Here is a 14,115-nt window from a genome sequence, read left to right as displayed (position 1 = left end):
CTAAACCTCTTCTCCTCCCTCCCTTCAACACCGCCCCCAAACGACCAACCTCCATCAACCTCATCGTCTCCTTCACCTCCGATCCCAATCCCCAAATACCCACCTTCTTTCAAATCCCAACGCAGAAAACCACCCCAAAATGTACCACAAAATTCCTCAAAACCACCGCCCAATCCGGCCCTCAAGTCCGTCCACCGCCGCTCCAACTACTACAAGCCCGTCAGGGACGGCGTCATCGCGTCGGACGACGGACGCTCCGTCGTCATTGGCGATTCCGGCGTCTCCTATCTCCTCCCCGGCGCGCCGTTCGAGTTCCAGTACAGCTACTCCGAGACCCCCAAGGTGAAGCCCTTGGCCATTCGCGAGCCGGCGTTCTTGCCGTTCGCGCCGCCGACGATGCCGAGGCCGTGGACCGGGAAGGCTCCGCTGAAGAGCGCGAAGGAGAAGAAGAGGAATCGGAAGATTCCGCTCCTCGATTCGTTCAATCCGCCGCCGCGGGGGACGGAGGGAGTGAAGCAGATGGAGATGCCGGGGCCGTTCCCGTTCGGGAAGTATCCGAAGGTGAGGAAGACGAAGGAAGAGATTCTCGGAGAGCCTCTGAAGAAATGGGAGATTAAGATGCTTATTAAGCCTCATTTGTCGTCTAATCGCCAGGTTAATCTCGGTATGCCTTCTTCGTGTTTGTTTAATTTACTCACTTCTGGCTCTTTGCAAGTTGAATCAGTTTTTGTGTTTAGGGTGGTTCATGAACATTTACATTAGTTTTGAATCATTAATCATTAATTACGAAGTGTTAGAATGATTATTTATGCTTTTAGACTGCAGAAGTAGAGAAGTTCTTCTTCAGCCTAAGAAATTATATATTTTTGAGAGATTTTAATGGTATTTCTGTTATTTACTAACTAAATTATATTCTTAATGGAGGATCAAAACTCATTATTTAAACATCCTCAAAAGTAGCTTTTGGAGCCAAAATATCATAAGCACCTTTAGGGATCCAAAGAAAGAAAATCCAAATTTCCACGATTCCATTGCCGAACAGAACCATTTTTTGAAGTGGCGTGACATGGACATTATAAACAATACAGAGAAAAGTTTTTTCATGAACAAGAAAATTGATCATCAAAGGCAGAACTTTGGGACTATAAGCTATGTAAATCGATATTTGGAGACAAAATTTTGAATGAATCGTTGCTTATATATGGTTAATTCATCGGGTTGCTTTATTGTCTGGAATAGGAAGGGATGGTTTAACGCATAACATGTTGGAGCTAATACATTCGCATTGGAAGCGGACGCCTGTGTGTAAAATCCGTTGCAAAGGTGTTCCCACTGTGGATATGGATAATGTTTGCCAACATATTGAGGTATGAATTTTTTAGCTTTCTGGTTTTTAGCGAATTTTAGCAATTTTCTGTAGGCATTTACATCCACTTGATTGATTTATCATTGAAAGTGAGGTTTGTGATGACAGAACAAAACTGGTGGAAAAATCATTAATCGAGCTGGAGGTGCAGTTTATCTATTCCGTGGCAGGAATTACAACTATGCTAATCGTCCACAGTACCCCGTGATGCTGTGGAAACCAGCTGCACCGGTCTACCCCAAACTTATCCAAGAGGCTCCTGGTGGATTGACAAAAGATGAAGCCAATGAGTTACGGATGAAGGGAAAAAAGCTTTTGCCAATCTGTAAATTAGGTAAATTGCACCTCTGCTCATATTATCATGCGTCCATGATCTTGTTGTAGAGTTCAGTATTTATGGCTATGTTGTGCTTTGTTTAATCTTGTTTATGGTAACCGGCCAATAGGATGGCAAGCATCTTTTTTAATCATGAGATAGCATGCCTGTTGTTGTTCCAGAAGAATGGCAGAATTTGCGCAGCAAGACCAGTGGTGTTTCCTATTTAAGGATGATCTGGGTTCACCTTTCTACAATCTAACCCCCAATGTTTGCTCATGTTTTCTTGCTCCCAAACACTACCTATTCACTGAGAATTTGATGTTCGTTTGTTTTACTACAGCCAAAAATGGAGTCTACATCTCCCTGGTGAAAGATGTTAGACATGCTTTTGAAGGAAGTCCCTTAGTGAAGATTGACTGCAAGGGGATGCATGCAAGTGACTACAAGAAGTTAGGTGCCAAGCTTAAGGTCTGTAATCATTTGTTGTTCCCCAACTATTCAAGTTTAGAATTTAGATCAACGCATTATTAAAGGTTTGTAACCATAGGGCCCGTTTAGTTCGCTAATTCGAGTTTTTAATTCGAGTTAAGATGTGTTTTTATTTGAGAGCTTTTTACTGTAGTGAAAAAATTAGATGTGACTGTTTTTGAGAGCTTTTTACTGTAGCAAAATTCAAATTCTAAACTCGAATTGGTAAAATGAACGGGGCATAAGAACTCATAGCAGTATGACATTTAAAGGGATCTGTCAAAAGGTATCAAGTTTCGGACAACCATTGAAGCGTTAGTGTACAACACAAACTTAGGGTCCGTTCGGTTCGCTAATTCGAGTTGAGATGCAATATTGTGTGAGAGCTTTTTACTGTAGCAAAAAAGCTAGATGTGACTATTTCTGAGAGCTTTTTACTATAACAAAACTCGAATTCTAAACTCAAATCAGCGAAAAGAACGGGACCTTAAAGTACAAACTAGTTACCTTTTTCTTTTTTTTTTTTTCCTAAATCAAGTAGTCACTTATTGTCATCTGTTGGTGTTTATATCCATTAATTAGCATTACCTGAATTATTTTTCAACATTTCTTTATCCATTTCAAGGAGTTGGTTCCCTGCGTGCTGCTATCCTTTGATGATGAACAGATATTGATGTGGAGAGGATCCGATTGGAAATCAATGTACCGAGATGTTTCTATACCTTCAATTCTAGGGAATGACGTTGTAACGTCTGATTTGCATAGATCAGGTATGCAGTAGAGGGCAGTCAGACTAATGCCTAGAAATTGTAGAAAACCATACATCATAACAATTAAAAATTGAAGAGGTGGCTTTTATGACTGTTTCTGAACTCATATATGACACACCTTAGCCTTCTTATAAATGATTGGTAGAGCTCTTGATTAAGAATGGGCATAACAGCATATTAATTTTTATGAACAATACAATCTTCTCATTCCCTTAAAATATCTTGCACCGGAGTCCAGTAGATGAACTCGATTAGAAAACCCACCTGCAAGAAATGCATAGTTCTTTCAAGATAACATCCGAAAAGCAGGTTAAATACCAACCTTCTTTTTTGAAAAGTTAAAGAAGCTATCCTAGAATTTGAATTCTGCAGGAAGTACATTAAATTAGCTACTTGTTGTACCGCTTGACTGATTCCATTAAGCTGTGGCTCTTACTTGATATTTTCATGATCTATTTTCAGGCAAGGATAATGATGATAGTGGCGATCCAGACACCCAAACAGTGAGAACAAGCCCCAAAATGCTGTCCCTGTGGAAGCGTGCACTTGAATCAAACAAAGCTATATTGTTGGATGAAATTAATCTTGGCCCTGATGCACTTTTGATGAAAGTGGAGGAATTTGAGGGCATTTCACAGGCCACAGAGCACTCCTATCCAGCTTTGATCGTGTCAGGTGAAGACGGTACTAGCAGCTCAATGGAAGAATCTGAATACCTTTCTCAAAGTGACGATGATAATGATGATTTTATTGATGATTATGATGAAGAAAACGATGATGTCTATTATGATAGTGACTCCTCACTTCCTTTGGGTTCATTACCCGTTGATGTAATTGCCAAAAAGTTCAGCCAAGATTGACATGCAACAATGGCATCCTTTTGGGTTAGTGAAGTGTGTGCTTTAACGTTTGAAAATGTAAATCCATTATTGTTTCAGCGCTGAAAAAAAAGTGACAAAATCAGGTTGGTATTGACAGATTAATGGCCCGCTTAGTTCACACATTTAAGTCAGTAATACTAATTCATTGCAGGATTTTGGGAAATTTTTAAATGCAAGTTCTTTTTGAAAGAAAACACTCATAATCATAGTTTAAATACATTTACCAAATGGATCACAAATCTTTTATGTGTTTAATTTTTATTTTGTAGAGTTATTCCACACTCCATGCCAAGGCTAATGTAATTATAGTATTTAAAAAAAAAAAAATTAGATAGTCTTTTTAGAGATGAAAAGTTACCAACTCAATATTAAAATAGTTAGAACTCTAAGAAAGAAAGTTGAGAATCAAAATAAGACAAATGAATATTCTAAAATATTATTAAAAAATGATTATTTACACCGTTAGTTATTGAATTATAAGCATTGTGAACTTTGATTATCGAGTTTTTAATTTTGACATTATTTTTGGAACTTTTTAAGTATTGATGTTCAAATTGAATAAAGATTGCCAAAGTTTCATAGAGGTAATCATGTTTTAAAAAATTAATTAAGATCTCGTTCGCTTCGTGAATTTAAAATTTTAATTTAAGTTAAGATATGATATTTTTTAAAATTTTTACTTATAATAAAAAAATTAAATGTAATATTTTTAAAAAAAATTTAACTATAAAAATTTAAAACTGAAAATTCAAATAAATAAAATTAAAAAAGTCTAACTACTATAACGTTTTGCATAAATATTGCTCTTTATGTAAAAACTTTGGTTATCGTGCTATAAAATAAGGATCCATAAAATAGTGGTTATTTATGGTAAATTCAGAAAGTATCCTCCTCAGTCATCAATGAAAAGCTGAAAATATCGTCAAATCTTTCAACCAAATTTGCTGCGACTCATCCTATTTGCAATAATGTGTACGGAAATGATTAGTTGTACAATTTTCAGCGTGGCTTGGTCTTTGTTTACCAGTTTATTGGTAAGCTATATATTTGTCTTCTCCACTAATCTTCTTCCACAACTCAGATATCAGGAATAAAAAGCCGAATTTCAAAACATAGGGACCGAGGCGTAAGTATCACAATTCCCAGCTTCCCTATTCTTTTTTATTTTACATACATACATACATATATATATATATATATATATATTCTCGTTTCAGTCTGATCATATCACGGCCTTTTTGGTTCGAAACCGAAAGGTCAAAGTGCGTTTTCTTTCTTTGCTTTTCATTGCATGTACTCAGACCAACCTTTCTCGGCCCTTTCTACAGTGTTTGTTCCTCGCCTGGATTTATTTTATTTTATTTTAATTTCCTATACAAAATAATTCCACTCCCAATTTTTCCTTTTCTTGTTTATTGGCTTCAAGATGGTCATCATTGGATTTGGATTCTAATCTTCTGATTATATTTTGAATTCCTTTCATTTTGTACGCCTTTCGCTTTCTCAAAGGGTTACTCTTTTTGGTCCCTAACCCCTTAACTTCGACATTAAGGTTTAGAGTTCGAATCCCGCCAATTCGGTTTGTTAGCTATGAATTCGACTCTTTATGTGTGTGTTTTTGGGCTAAAAATATGGTGTTTTTGGGTTTCTTCTTAAATCTTGACTAATCTGCAGACCATAGTTGGCAGCCATCCATGGCTGCTGACACAACAGCCCCAAGTTACTGGTTGAACTGGAGGTTTTTCTTCTGTGCTATATGGATCTTCACCACTATGGTAGTCTCAGCTTTCTTGATATGGAAATATGAAGTTCTGCCTTTCAAGAGTTCAAGACCTGTGAGGAGAGAAGAGCAATCAGCAAGTTCTGGGCACGAGAATGATGAAGCCTGGAAGACATGTCTGGAGGGAATAAAACATCCTGCTTGGCTGCTTGCTTACAGAATCATCGCTTTCGGTGCCCTTTTGTCAGTGCTCATTGCCAATGTTGTTGTGGATGGAGGTGACATCTTCTTCTTTTATACCCAGTAAGTCTCATGCCCTTGTTTTGATCCTTTAAGAACTGTGTAAGAATCTTGTTGTAAAGATATTTGGTGAGGCTGGTGAGTTGTGTTCTTTAATTGGGTGCCCATTTAGGGAGATGTATCATTTGCCTTATGATGCTTTTCAAATTGTATAACTAAGGCTTGGTTTGGGATTGTTGAAGCAAAAAGTTAAAGGCATGTCTGATTCATGGGTTCAAGTCAGTGATTTTGATTCTGAATTCAAATTTTTTGAGAGAACCCATTGGCAGGAACTTTTTATATTCAAATTTATTGTGAGAGAGCATAATCAACCAATGACCACTAGATCAAACTACATGGGTAGGGAAGGTAGAATGGGGCTTGGTTTTGGAGGGTCCGAGTTCGATCGTGTATTGTGTATGAAAAAAAAGGCACCGGTGTTTATGCAAAGTACCATACCTTCATGCAATTTTATTAAACACACTACCTGGTTCATGTTATGATGCTTTTCAATCTGTGTAGTTGAGACTTAAGCCTTTGTTTCATAGGTTTTGAACTAAAAACTTTTGGTTCAAACCCTTTTATTGCTATAGTTTTTTTCTCACAAAAATTTAAACAAATATGAATTTCTTTTCAAACATTCTGTTCAAACTCATAAACCAAATGAATGAGCAATGTGTTTGGAATTGATGCGCTTCGTAAAGAAATATTACTTTTATAGCAAAGCTAAAAGCAAAAGTTCAGAGTTAAAAATCTAACTTTTCAAAATAACTTTAAAAGTGCCTTGGTGTCTACTGGTTAAGCATTGTAAAATACTTTTATGCACTTTTACTAAACACACCGCCTGATGTTATGTGGCCTCGGAAAGCAATAGAGTCTGACCATGCTAGAAATTGATCATCACCAAGTTTATTATACTGGTGCAATCTATGCATTTCTAAAATCTTCCTGGAAAGTTATATAACGTTCACCTTTACGGTTTACCTTCCTAGGGTGGGAAACACCAGAGATAATATTAATATGCTTGACTGTTAAAGACAAGCAGTAACGAGCTCATTTTATTCAAGTTTGATCCACAAGGAAAAATATATATTTTACTGATACTTTTGTTTTCTTATTTTTATTTTCTACTCTGCTGAACAGGTGGACCTTTGCTTTGGTCACAGTCTATTTTGCGGTATGATCTTCATTTGAAGGATCTTCCTCTCAGTAGATTAAATAGAATTTTGAATTGAAGTGATCATTTTGTCTGTCAACTGGAATGAATAAGCTGTCATTAAGTTCCGCTGATGAATTCAAATTATCCAAGATGTTAAATAGGACAATTTGCTATTCGCTCATGGGGGAACATTAGAGACAATTGACTGTCAAATCTCATCTTTCAATGTTCTCGAGTGTCATTGTTCTTTAGTTGCTTATGCTTTGATTTCATTTTGCAGCTTGGATCTTTCTTTTCCATTTATGGCTGTCATATATATCACAGTAGATTTAGTAGTGATGCAAAAATCAGATTGGACGCAGAGCAAGGAACTTGCGGAGCTCATATCCTTGAGGAGAGTTCAGAGACATCGAATTTGCCAAAAAATTGGGATGCTCATGAAGAGCATCATACTTGGAAAACTTCAGGTGTATGGATCAAGATCTTCCAAATTGTTTTCCAGGTAAATTTTTCTTTTGATACCTTTCTCGTGGACTTTTTGACTCATCTACTTCCTTTATTCCTTTCTTGTAGTATCAAGTAGACTGGATTTTTTTTCTCATATCTTTACCTGTTATTTTAACTTAAAAAGACTTTCTGGGATGTGCAAAACGGATAATGGAAAAAAGCAAAGCCTCTATTTGAGTTGCTCTCTCTCTCTTTCTTTCCACTTTTTCCAATTGTTCCGGAGAACTTCTAGATCTTTTTTCTTCTTCTTCTTCTTCTTCTTCTTCAGGTCTCTGCTGGTGCTGTGGTGCTCACTGACTGCGTATTTTGGTTCATTATTTATCCATTTTTAACATCCAAAGATTACAGACTCGATTTTGTAAGTATTAGAGTAACCATTGAGACGAGAGTGGAACTACTTGCACCTTTCGCTTTCTGACTTAGTTTTGCTTCATTTCACTTAAGAACTGATTTTACTTAAGCGTAAATGTCATGGAAAGTGTTGAGAAATTGTATATTAGTTTCGCAGCAAATTAATTACTTACAGAAACCTTAATTTAATCTGACCAACTTGTTCACATTTTAACTGTAGCTGACTGTGAGCATGCACTCAATGAATGTTTTTTTCCTACTCGGTGACACAATATTGAATTGCTTGGTAAGAGTAAATTCCTTGTTGGTGTTATATACTCTTCCTCCGTAGTTCCCTATTATGTGATTTTGCAGTTATCTCCTCCTTGCAGCGGTTTCCGTTGTTTCGGTTTGCATACTTCATGTTGTGGACAGCAATATTCGTGATCATTCAATGGATCATCCATGCTTGTGTTTCGATGAGGTAAAAACCATATAAACTTCTATGTCATGCTTTTTTTTTAAAGAGATTTAACAATGGCTTCTTAAAAAAAAATGTCACTTCTTGTTACAGGTGGCCCTATTCATTCCTTGACTTATCATCCTCATATGCTCCTTTATGGTATGTTCTTTTTAGTTGTTATTAATCTGTTTTAGCCATAGATAAACAAGTAACGACGGTTTGTGAGAAAATTCAGGTCCCCAAAAGTTACTAGAAATGAAACTTCTACTACTAAACAAAGTGATTATCCCACTCATGTGTCTCCTCTTTGCGGATTTTACAGGTACATTGGAGTGGCAGCGATGCACATTCCGTGCTATGGAAGTTTTGCTCTCATTAGTAGGATTAAGAACGTTTTGTTATCAAGATCGGTCCCGGAATCTTATTAGAGTACCACTCCAAATTCAGTGCTTTGTGTGAGCAGGAGGGCCATTCCCACAAAAGCCATACTTTCTTTCATGTGAACTCACATTTGTTCTCTTTAGTTGTGTTTTTTGGCCTTACAGAGATGGGAATGGAGACGATTAATAGCTGACTCAAACAGAACTCGTTCTGACGGTTCGACTTCCCGGTTCAGCCACAAAAAAAAAAAAACAAAAAAACAAAACAAAACAAAACAAAGGAAAGATTTGTACATGAAATGCCGTTTTGGAATTGATCCCATTTTTATTTTTCACGTTTTTTGAGAAAGAAAAAATAAAAACATTTTCAAAACGGCGTTTGAAACAATAAAAAAAAAACGGAAATGAAAATGATTTTTTAATTTAGTGTAAAATAAGAGAGAAATGAAAAATGATTTTTAGTCGTTTTTCATTTTTTGTTTTCGTTTTCTCCTCTCTCGAGCAGAGAGAGAGAAAGAGAAACATTAATGGGTTTTTTTACGTTGAAAATAATCTCTTGATAAAACTACTAAACGTATTTTTAAAAGTAATTTATGTCTGAGATTAAAAACGTTTTCATTTTTATTTTCATACAAAAAATAAAATCATTTTGAAACGAGTTTTAAACACGTCCGTTAGTTTTTGTTCTAAAAAGGCCCACATATTAGTGCCTTGATTGAAATTTTTATGTAAACTGTGAGCAGTGAATAATGCAATTTTTTTTAAGAGAAATAACCAAATTGTAAATCTTTCGAGAAATTACTAACTTTGAAGATTGAGAAGGAAAATGCATTCATGCCTTTTCATGGTTAAAGATAACTATATTGTCTAAAAGAAAGTATAAGAATTACCAGTAAATATAAATTCAAAATATTAGGTTCCAACTATGATACATCAAAAAAGATACATGGTAGGATATAAAAAATGACAAATAAAAAAAACCATTTATTTTAGTAGTTTTACACTCCAAGACTTGCCTATAAAATATTTGCCCCCAATCTTTAGCTAAAATATCTAAAAAGACAATATTCCTTGAAAAAAAAATTGCACGACAAGGCATTGGCTTATATCACATTCCCAAAGAATTAAAAACACAAGCAAACGAACAACTAACACAAAAAAACCAAAAAGAAACGTTCAGATTAAAAAAAATAAAAATAAAAAAGAAACGTCTTTCATTAAAAAAAAAAAGAGTAAATGGCATTGTTGCACCTTAAACTATTCAATTTTTACATAATAGGTCTTGAGTTTTTAATTTTAGTAAATTACATGTTAAGTTTTAAAATCAATTGCAATTAAAGTCCACTAGCTACTTTTCTTATCAAATTGATAATTCAAGATACGAGATTTACACGTGATATGGTTTAAAAATAGATCATCTTTACATTTTATGTGCGAATTACTTGTTTTAAACCTCAATTTGATTGCATTCGTTATCTATTAAACTTAAATTGTAACTGATTTAAAGTTTAGAGCGCAGTTTATTAAAATTAAAAATATGAGATGCATTATGTAAAAAATAAATAATTTGAGGTGCAATAATACAATTTACTGAAAAAAAAAACGTTGCTTTTTCTTCCATCCACCTGGATTAATTTACGTGGCTATGCTAGCTCTCTCTAGAGCCAATGCGATTGCGAACACAAAACTACCTGTAAACTCATATTTAAAAATAAATGAAAAAAAGTTCACCAAAAATAATTCGACGGGAAAAGTTTATTTGTCTTCTCTTGCGAATCTTCTTCAATCCCACAAATGGTAACTCTCTCTCTTCTCTTGTCGGAGAGGAGATTACTGGAAGAGTAAGGCAAGAAGCAAAGCATCCTTTGCATTTCTGTAAGTTTCTTTTTCTTTGGAACCGTGTCAACGTTTGTATCATCGTTTCAATGTGATCGCCGCCTTTTCTGGATTAAAACTTAAAACCCGAATAAAAGCAACGAATCTTTTGTTTTATTGCATATATTCAGGAAAAACCTTTTCGGTCCTTTGATATGGTATTTGTTCATTGCGTGCTCAATCTATTTTTATAACCCAAATAATTCAAATGTCAAAATTTTTAATCACTTTAGTGTCCACACGATTGTCGTTTTTGGGTTTTTGAGATTCCTTATTATGCTTTCCAACTCTGTTGGTTGTTTGCACATCATTTGAATTTATGTAGTTTTTGACAATTCAAGTGTTTAGTGTCATCAATTCATTTTTCTTTGAACAAATTATGTATTTTTCCTCTTAAACTGTTCCATTATAAAAGGTTAAATGGAGATTTTGACTTTTGGTTGTGATAATTTGTCTAAGTTTATCAAAACTCTATCTGGGTTTTGATAATTAGTTTTACTCGTTTTTCTTGTGGAGTTCTATTTTCCTTTCAAAGGAGATATAGATCTATATAGAGAACATAATTTGGAGAGTCAGTTCAATAAAGTGATGGGTTTCTTAACAGGATCACCTGAGCATTCTTGGCAGCCAGTCATGACGGCCGACACCACGGCACCGAGTTATTGGCTGAACTGGAGGTTCTTCCTCTGTGCTCTGTGGATCTTTACCACTATGGTGGTTGCATCTTACTTAATTTGGAAATATGAAGGCCTCAAAAGCTCGCGGTCAGAGAGGAGAGAGGAACAGGTAGAAACAGCAGGTTATCTGCATGAGGATGAAGCCTGGACGACATGTCTCAAGGGAATACATCCCGCTTGGCTGCTCACTTACAGGATTGTTGCTTTCATTGCGCTCTTTTCGTTGCTCTTCGCCAATCTTGTTCTTGATGGAGCTGCCATTTTCTACTTTTATACTCAGTAAGCCTCCTGGCCTTATTCCGATCCTTTTTGAACAATGTAAAAACCTTATTGTAAGAGAATAGGAGAGGCTGGTGAATTGTCTACTCTAGTTAGAAGTTTGATTCAGTTAACTTATATCGCATTTTAATGCATAGAGCTGAGTCTATGATGCTACTGACAAACTTCAGTTTATTAACCTGGAGCAACTTGTGAAGTTCTAAAATCTTCCCTGAACGTAAAACAATACTCAACTTTTTGAGCATCCTTGCATTTAGTATAGATGTTCTTTTGGATCCAAAGAATAATGGGGGAAAGACCGGAGATAACATAGTTGCAAGTTAGAATGAGAAAATATCTGACTTTCAATTTGATCACCCAAACAAAATTCCTGCTATTTTACTGATAATATTCTTTTTCCTTCTACTGTTCTGTACAGGTGGACATTTGCTTTGGTCACTGTATATTTTGCGGTATGAAAGTTGAAAATATCCTTCGTTTGTTTCTGGACTGCTTAAGCTTCTGTTTGATTACCGATTAGATCATTCTATTGAAGATGTTAAATGGGACATATTTACTGTTCAGTTCATGAGGGAAAACTTAGGGACAACTGGGCCTCATATTTTTTTGGTCGTTTAAGTGAGCTGTTAATCAGGGCAGTTCCTAAAGTTTTCGTGTTCTTGGTTGTCATTGTTCTTAAGTTGCTTAAGATTTGGTTTCATTTTTGCAGCTTGGATCTTCACTTTCCATTTATGGATGTCGCAAATATCAGAGTAGAATAGGTGAGGATGGAAATATCGGATTGGACGCAGAGCGAGGCACTTATGTAGCTCCTAGCCTTGGGGAGACTTCAGAAACGTCAAATTTGCCAAAAAATTTATACTCTCATGAAGAGCATCATGCTTACCAAACTGCAGGTGTCTGGACTTACATCTTCCAAATTACTTTTCAGGTGGATTTTTCTTTTGTTAACAGCCTCTATTTCTTTTTCTCATTTCTTTACTTGAGATCTATGACTTGCAACAATTTTTCTGCCAACTGTATCTAAAGCTCTTCTGATGTATTAGTATGTGCTTTCATATCAGTATTTTAGAGAACTAAATCTTCATTTTCATTTTTCTTTTTTTTCCCCCTTTTCCCTATCTACAGGTGTGTGCTGGTGCCGTGGCGCTCACTGACTGCATGTTTTGGCTCATTCTTTATCCATTTTTGACTTCTAAAGATTACAAACTAAATTTTGTAAGTATTGAAGCATCCACCTACATAAACCATACATCAAGTTCGAATGCTTTTCACTTCCTGACTGAATTTTTCTCTTAATGTCACTCGAGTTTTGAAGAACTGATTTTACTTGTGAAAGGGTTGATCAATTCTATGTTATGTCCAATTGGCGTAGCATTTGTTACACTGATCATTCTTTTAGTATTGAGACAAGATATCAATTTCACAGCTAATTACTCAATAGACCTTAATTTCCTCTGACCAACTTGTTCACATCTTAATTGCAGATGATGGTCAGTATGCACTCACTCAATGCGTTTTTCCTGCTCGGTGACATGATATTGAATTCTTTGGTAAGAGTAAAATCCTGGTTGAGTAATAGGTTTCTCTTCGTCTAGTTCCTGATATTGTGATTTTGCAACAATCTCCTCCTTGCAGCGGTTTCCATTGTTTCGGGCTGCATACTTTGTGCTATGGACAGGAATATTTGTGATCTTTCAGTGGATAATCCACGCTTGCGTTTCGATGTGGTAAAAGCCATTATTTGAATTTCCATTCCATGCTCTTTTATCAAACAGATTTAACCATGGCTTCATAATAATCACAATTCTTGCTGCAGGTGGCCTTATCCATTCCTTGACCTATCATCCCCATACGCTCCCTTATGGTAAGTTCTTGTTAGTAGTTTGTTTTCTCCATAGACAGACAACTTCTGAGAAATTCAGATCAAGCTACTAGGAATGAAACTTTTACTACCAAATATAACAATGAGCCAATTTATGAATCTTGTTTTGATGGACTTCACAGGTACATTGGAGTAGGGCTGATGCATATACCATGCTATGGCATCTTTGCTTTGATTATTAGGATTAAGAACGTCTTGATGTCGAGATCGTTCCCGGAGTCTTATCAGAGTATGAGGTGAGGATGTAAAGGAGGAGACGCCAAATTCTGTTCTTTGTGTCATCATGGCCGTAACCACAATAGCTACACCATTTTTCATGTGAAAGAACAACTAACATACTTTTCCTCCCTTTTCTGGTCTGGATAGAGGATAAAAATAGTAGCTCAATGCGACCCTCTTTATTCTGAGGGGTTCAATACTTGCTTCACTAAAATCTTGGAGATAAATACACATCTTAGTTTTTGCTTTAGGGGTGAAAATATAAAAGGAAAGTGGTACATATTCCTCGGTTATATTTGTACGTAAATTGCAAAGTTATGTGGTGAATACATATACTTTTCTTGTAGAATTGGTTTAACATGTAATGCGATGGCACATTGTTTTACACAAGTAATTTTCTAGCGTACTTGCATCTGTTGAGATGGCCGAGTTGGTCTAAGGCGCCAGATTAAGGTTTTGGTCCGAAAGCCCCTCTCAACACATTTCGCTTTTTTTACTTTATCGATGGCAAATCGGTTAAACACATATCGTTTCTCGT

General features: G+C 35.8%; 3 protein-coding genes across 5 annotated transcripts in view; all 3 read left to right on the top strand.

Annotated features, from left to right (window-relative positions):
* Window positions 1–3,839, top strand: part of LOC21410355 (CRS2-associated factor 2, chloroplastic) — a 4,023-nt gene extending 184 nt beyond the window's left edge. The window contains exons 1-6 of the mRNA XM_010102133.2: window positions 1–664; window positions 1,240–1,367; window positions 1,475–1,700; window positions 2,026–2,153; window positions 2,779–2,923; window positions 3,386–3,839. The exon at window positions 1–664 is cut by the window's left edge and continues 184 nt beyond it. Of these exons, the coding sequence (XP_010100435.1) occupies window positions 1–664; window positions 1,240–1,367; window positions 1,475–1,700; window positions 2,026–2,153; window positions 2,779–2,923; window positions 3,386–3,783 (1,689 nt within the window). The 3' untranslated portion in view covers window positions 3,784–3,839. The remainder of the gene's footprint in view (window positions 665–1,239; window positions 1,368–1,474; window positions 1,701–2,025; window positions 2,154–2,778; window positions 2,924–3,385) is intronic.
* A 921-nt stretch (window positions 3,840–4,760) lies between these two features.
* On the top strand, window positions 4,761–8,867 carry LOC21410354. Of its 3 annotated transcripts, none has more exons than XM_024168185.1 (9): window positions 4,761–4,930; window positions 5,479–5,827; window positions 6,947–6,980; window positions 7,243–7,464; window positions 7,738–7,827; window positions 8,041–8,106; window positions 8,192–8,283; window positions 8,374–8,421; window positions 8,585–8,867. In XM_024168185.1, the coding sequence occupies exons 2-9, from the start codon at window positions 5,499–5,501 to the stop codon at window positions 8,688–8,690; spliced, it is 987 nt and encodes a 328-aa protein (XP_024023953.1). In that variant the 5' UTR covers window positions 4,761–4,930; window positions 5,479–5,498; the 3' UTR covers window positions 8,691–8,867. The 3 variants fall into 3 exon arrangements, with proteins under 3 accessions (XP_024023953.1, XP_024023955.1, XP_024023954.1); XM_024168186.1 differs by lacking the exon at window positions 4,761–4,930 and adding an exon at window positions 4,956–5,383; XM_024168187.1 differs by lacking the exon at window positions 7,738–7,827.
* Window positions 8,868–10,323: 1,456 nt separating this feature from the next.
* On the top strand, window positions 10,324–13,926 carry LOC21410353. Its single transcript, XM_010102131.2, has 9 exons — window positions 10,324–10,517; window positions 11,122–11,473; window positions 11,892–11,925; window positions 12,183–12,404; window positions 12,602–12,691; window positions 12,961–13,026; window positions 13,112–13,203; window positions 13,293–13,340; window positions 13,481–13,926. Exons 2-9 carry the CDS (start codon window positions 11,151–11,153, stop codon window positions 13,596–13,598), a joined length of 993 nt encoding a protein of 330 aa, XP_010100433.2. The 5' UTR covers window positions 10,324–10,517; window positions 11,122–11,150; the 3' UTR covers window positions 13,599–13,926.
* Window positions 13,927–14,115: the final 189 nt, after the last annotated feature.

This window comes from Morus notabilis, unplaced genomic scaffold (genome assembly GCF_000414095.1).
Source record: "Morus notabilis unplaced genomic scaffold, ASM41409v2 Scaffold99, whole genome shotgun sequence".
NCBI classification, from domain to species: domain Eukaryota; kingdom Viridiplantae; phylum Streptophyta; class Magnoliopsida; order Rosales; family Moraceae; genus Morus; species Morus notabilis.
Note: the sequence above shows the minus strand (reverse complement) of the source record. Positions and strands in the feature narration are given on the sequence as shown.

Coding starts and splice junctions, on each gene's coding strand:
- LOC21410354 (XM_024168185.1), top strand. CDS start 5,499: ATGGCTGCTGACACAACAGCCCCAAGTTACTGGTTGAACTGGAGGTTT. Junction 7,465..7,737: donor TCTTCCAAATTGTTTTCCAG/GTAAATTTTTCT, acceptor CTTCTTCTTCAG/GTCTCTGCTGGTGCTGTGGT. Junction 8,422..8,584: donor TCCTCATATGCTCCTTTATG/GTATGTTCTTTT, acceptor CGGATTTTACAG/GTACATTGGAGTGGCAGCGA.
- LOC21410353 (XM_010102131.2), top strand. CDS start 11,151: ATGACGGCCGACACCACGGCACCGAGTTATTGGCTGAACTGGAGGTTC. Junction 13,204..13,292: donor CACGCTTGCGTTTCGATGTG/GTAAAAGCCATT, acceptor TTCTTGCTGCAG/GTGGCCTTATCCATTCCTTG. Junction 13,341..13,480: donor TCCCCATACGCTCCCTTATG/GTAAGTTCTTGT, acceptor TGGACTTCACAG/GTACATTGGAGTAGGGCTGA.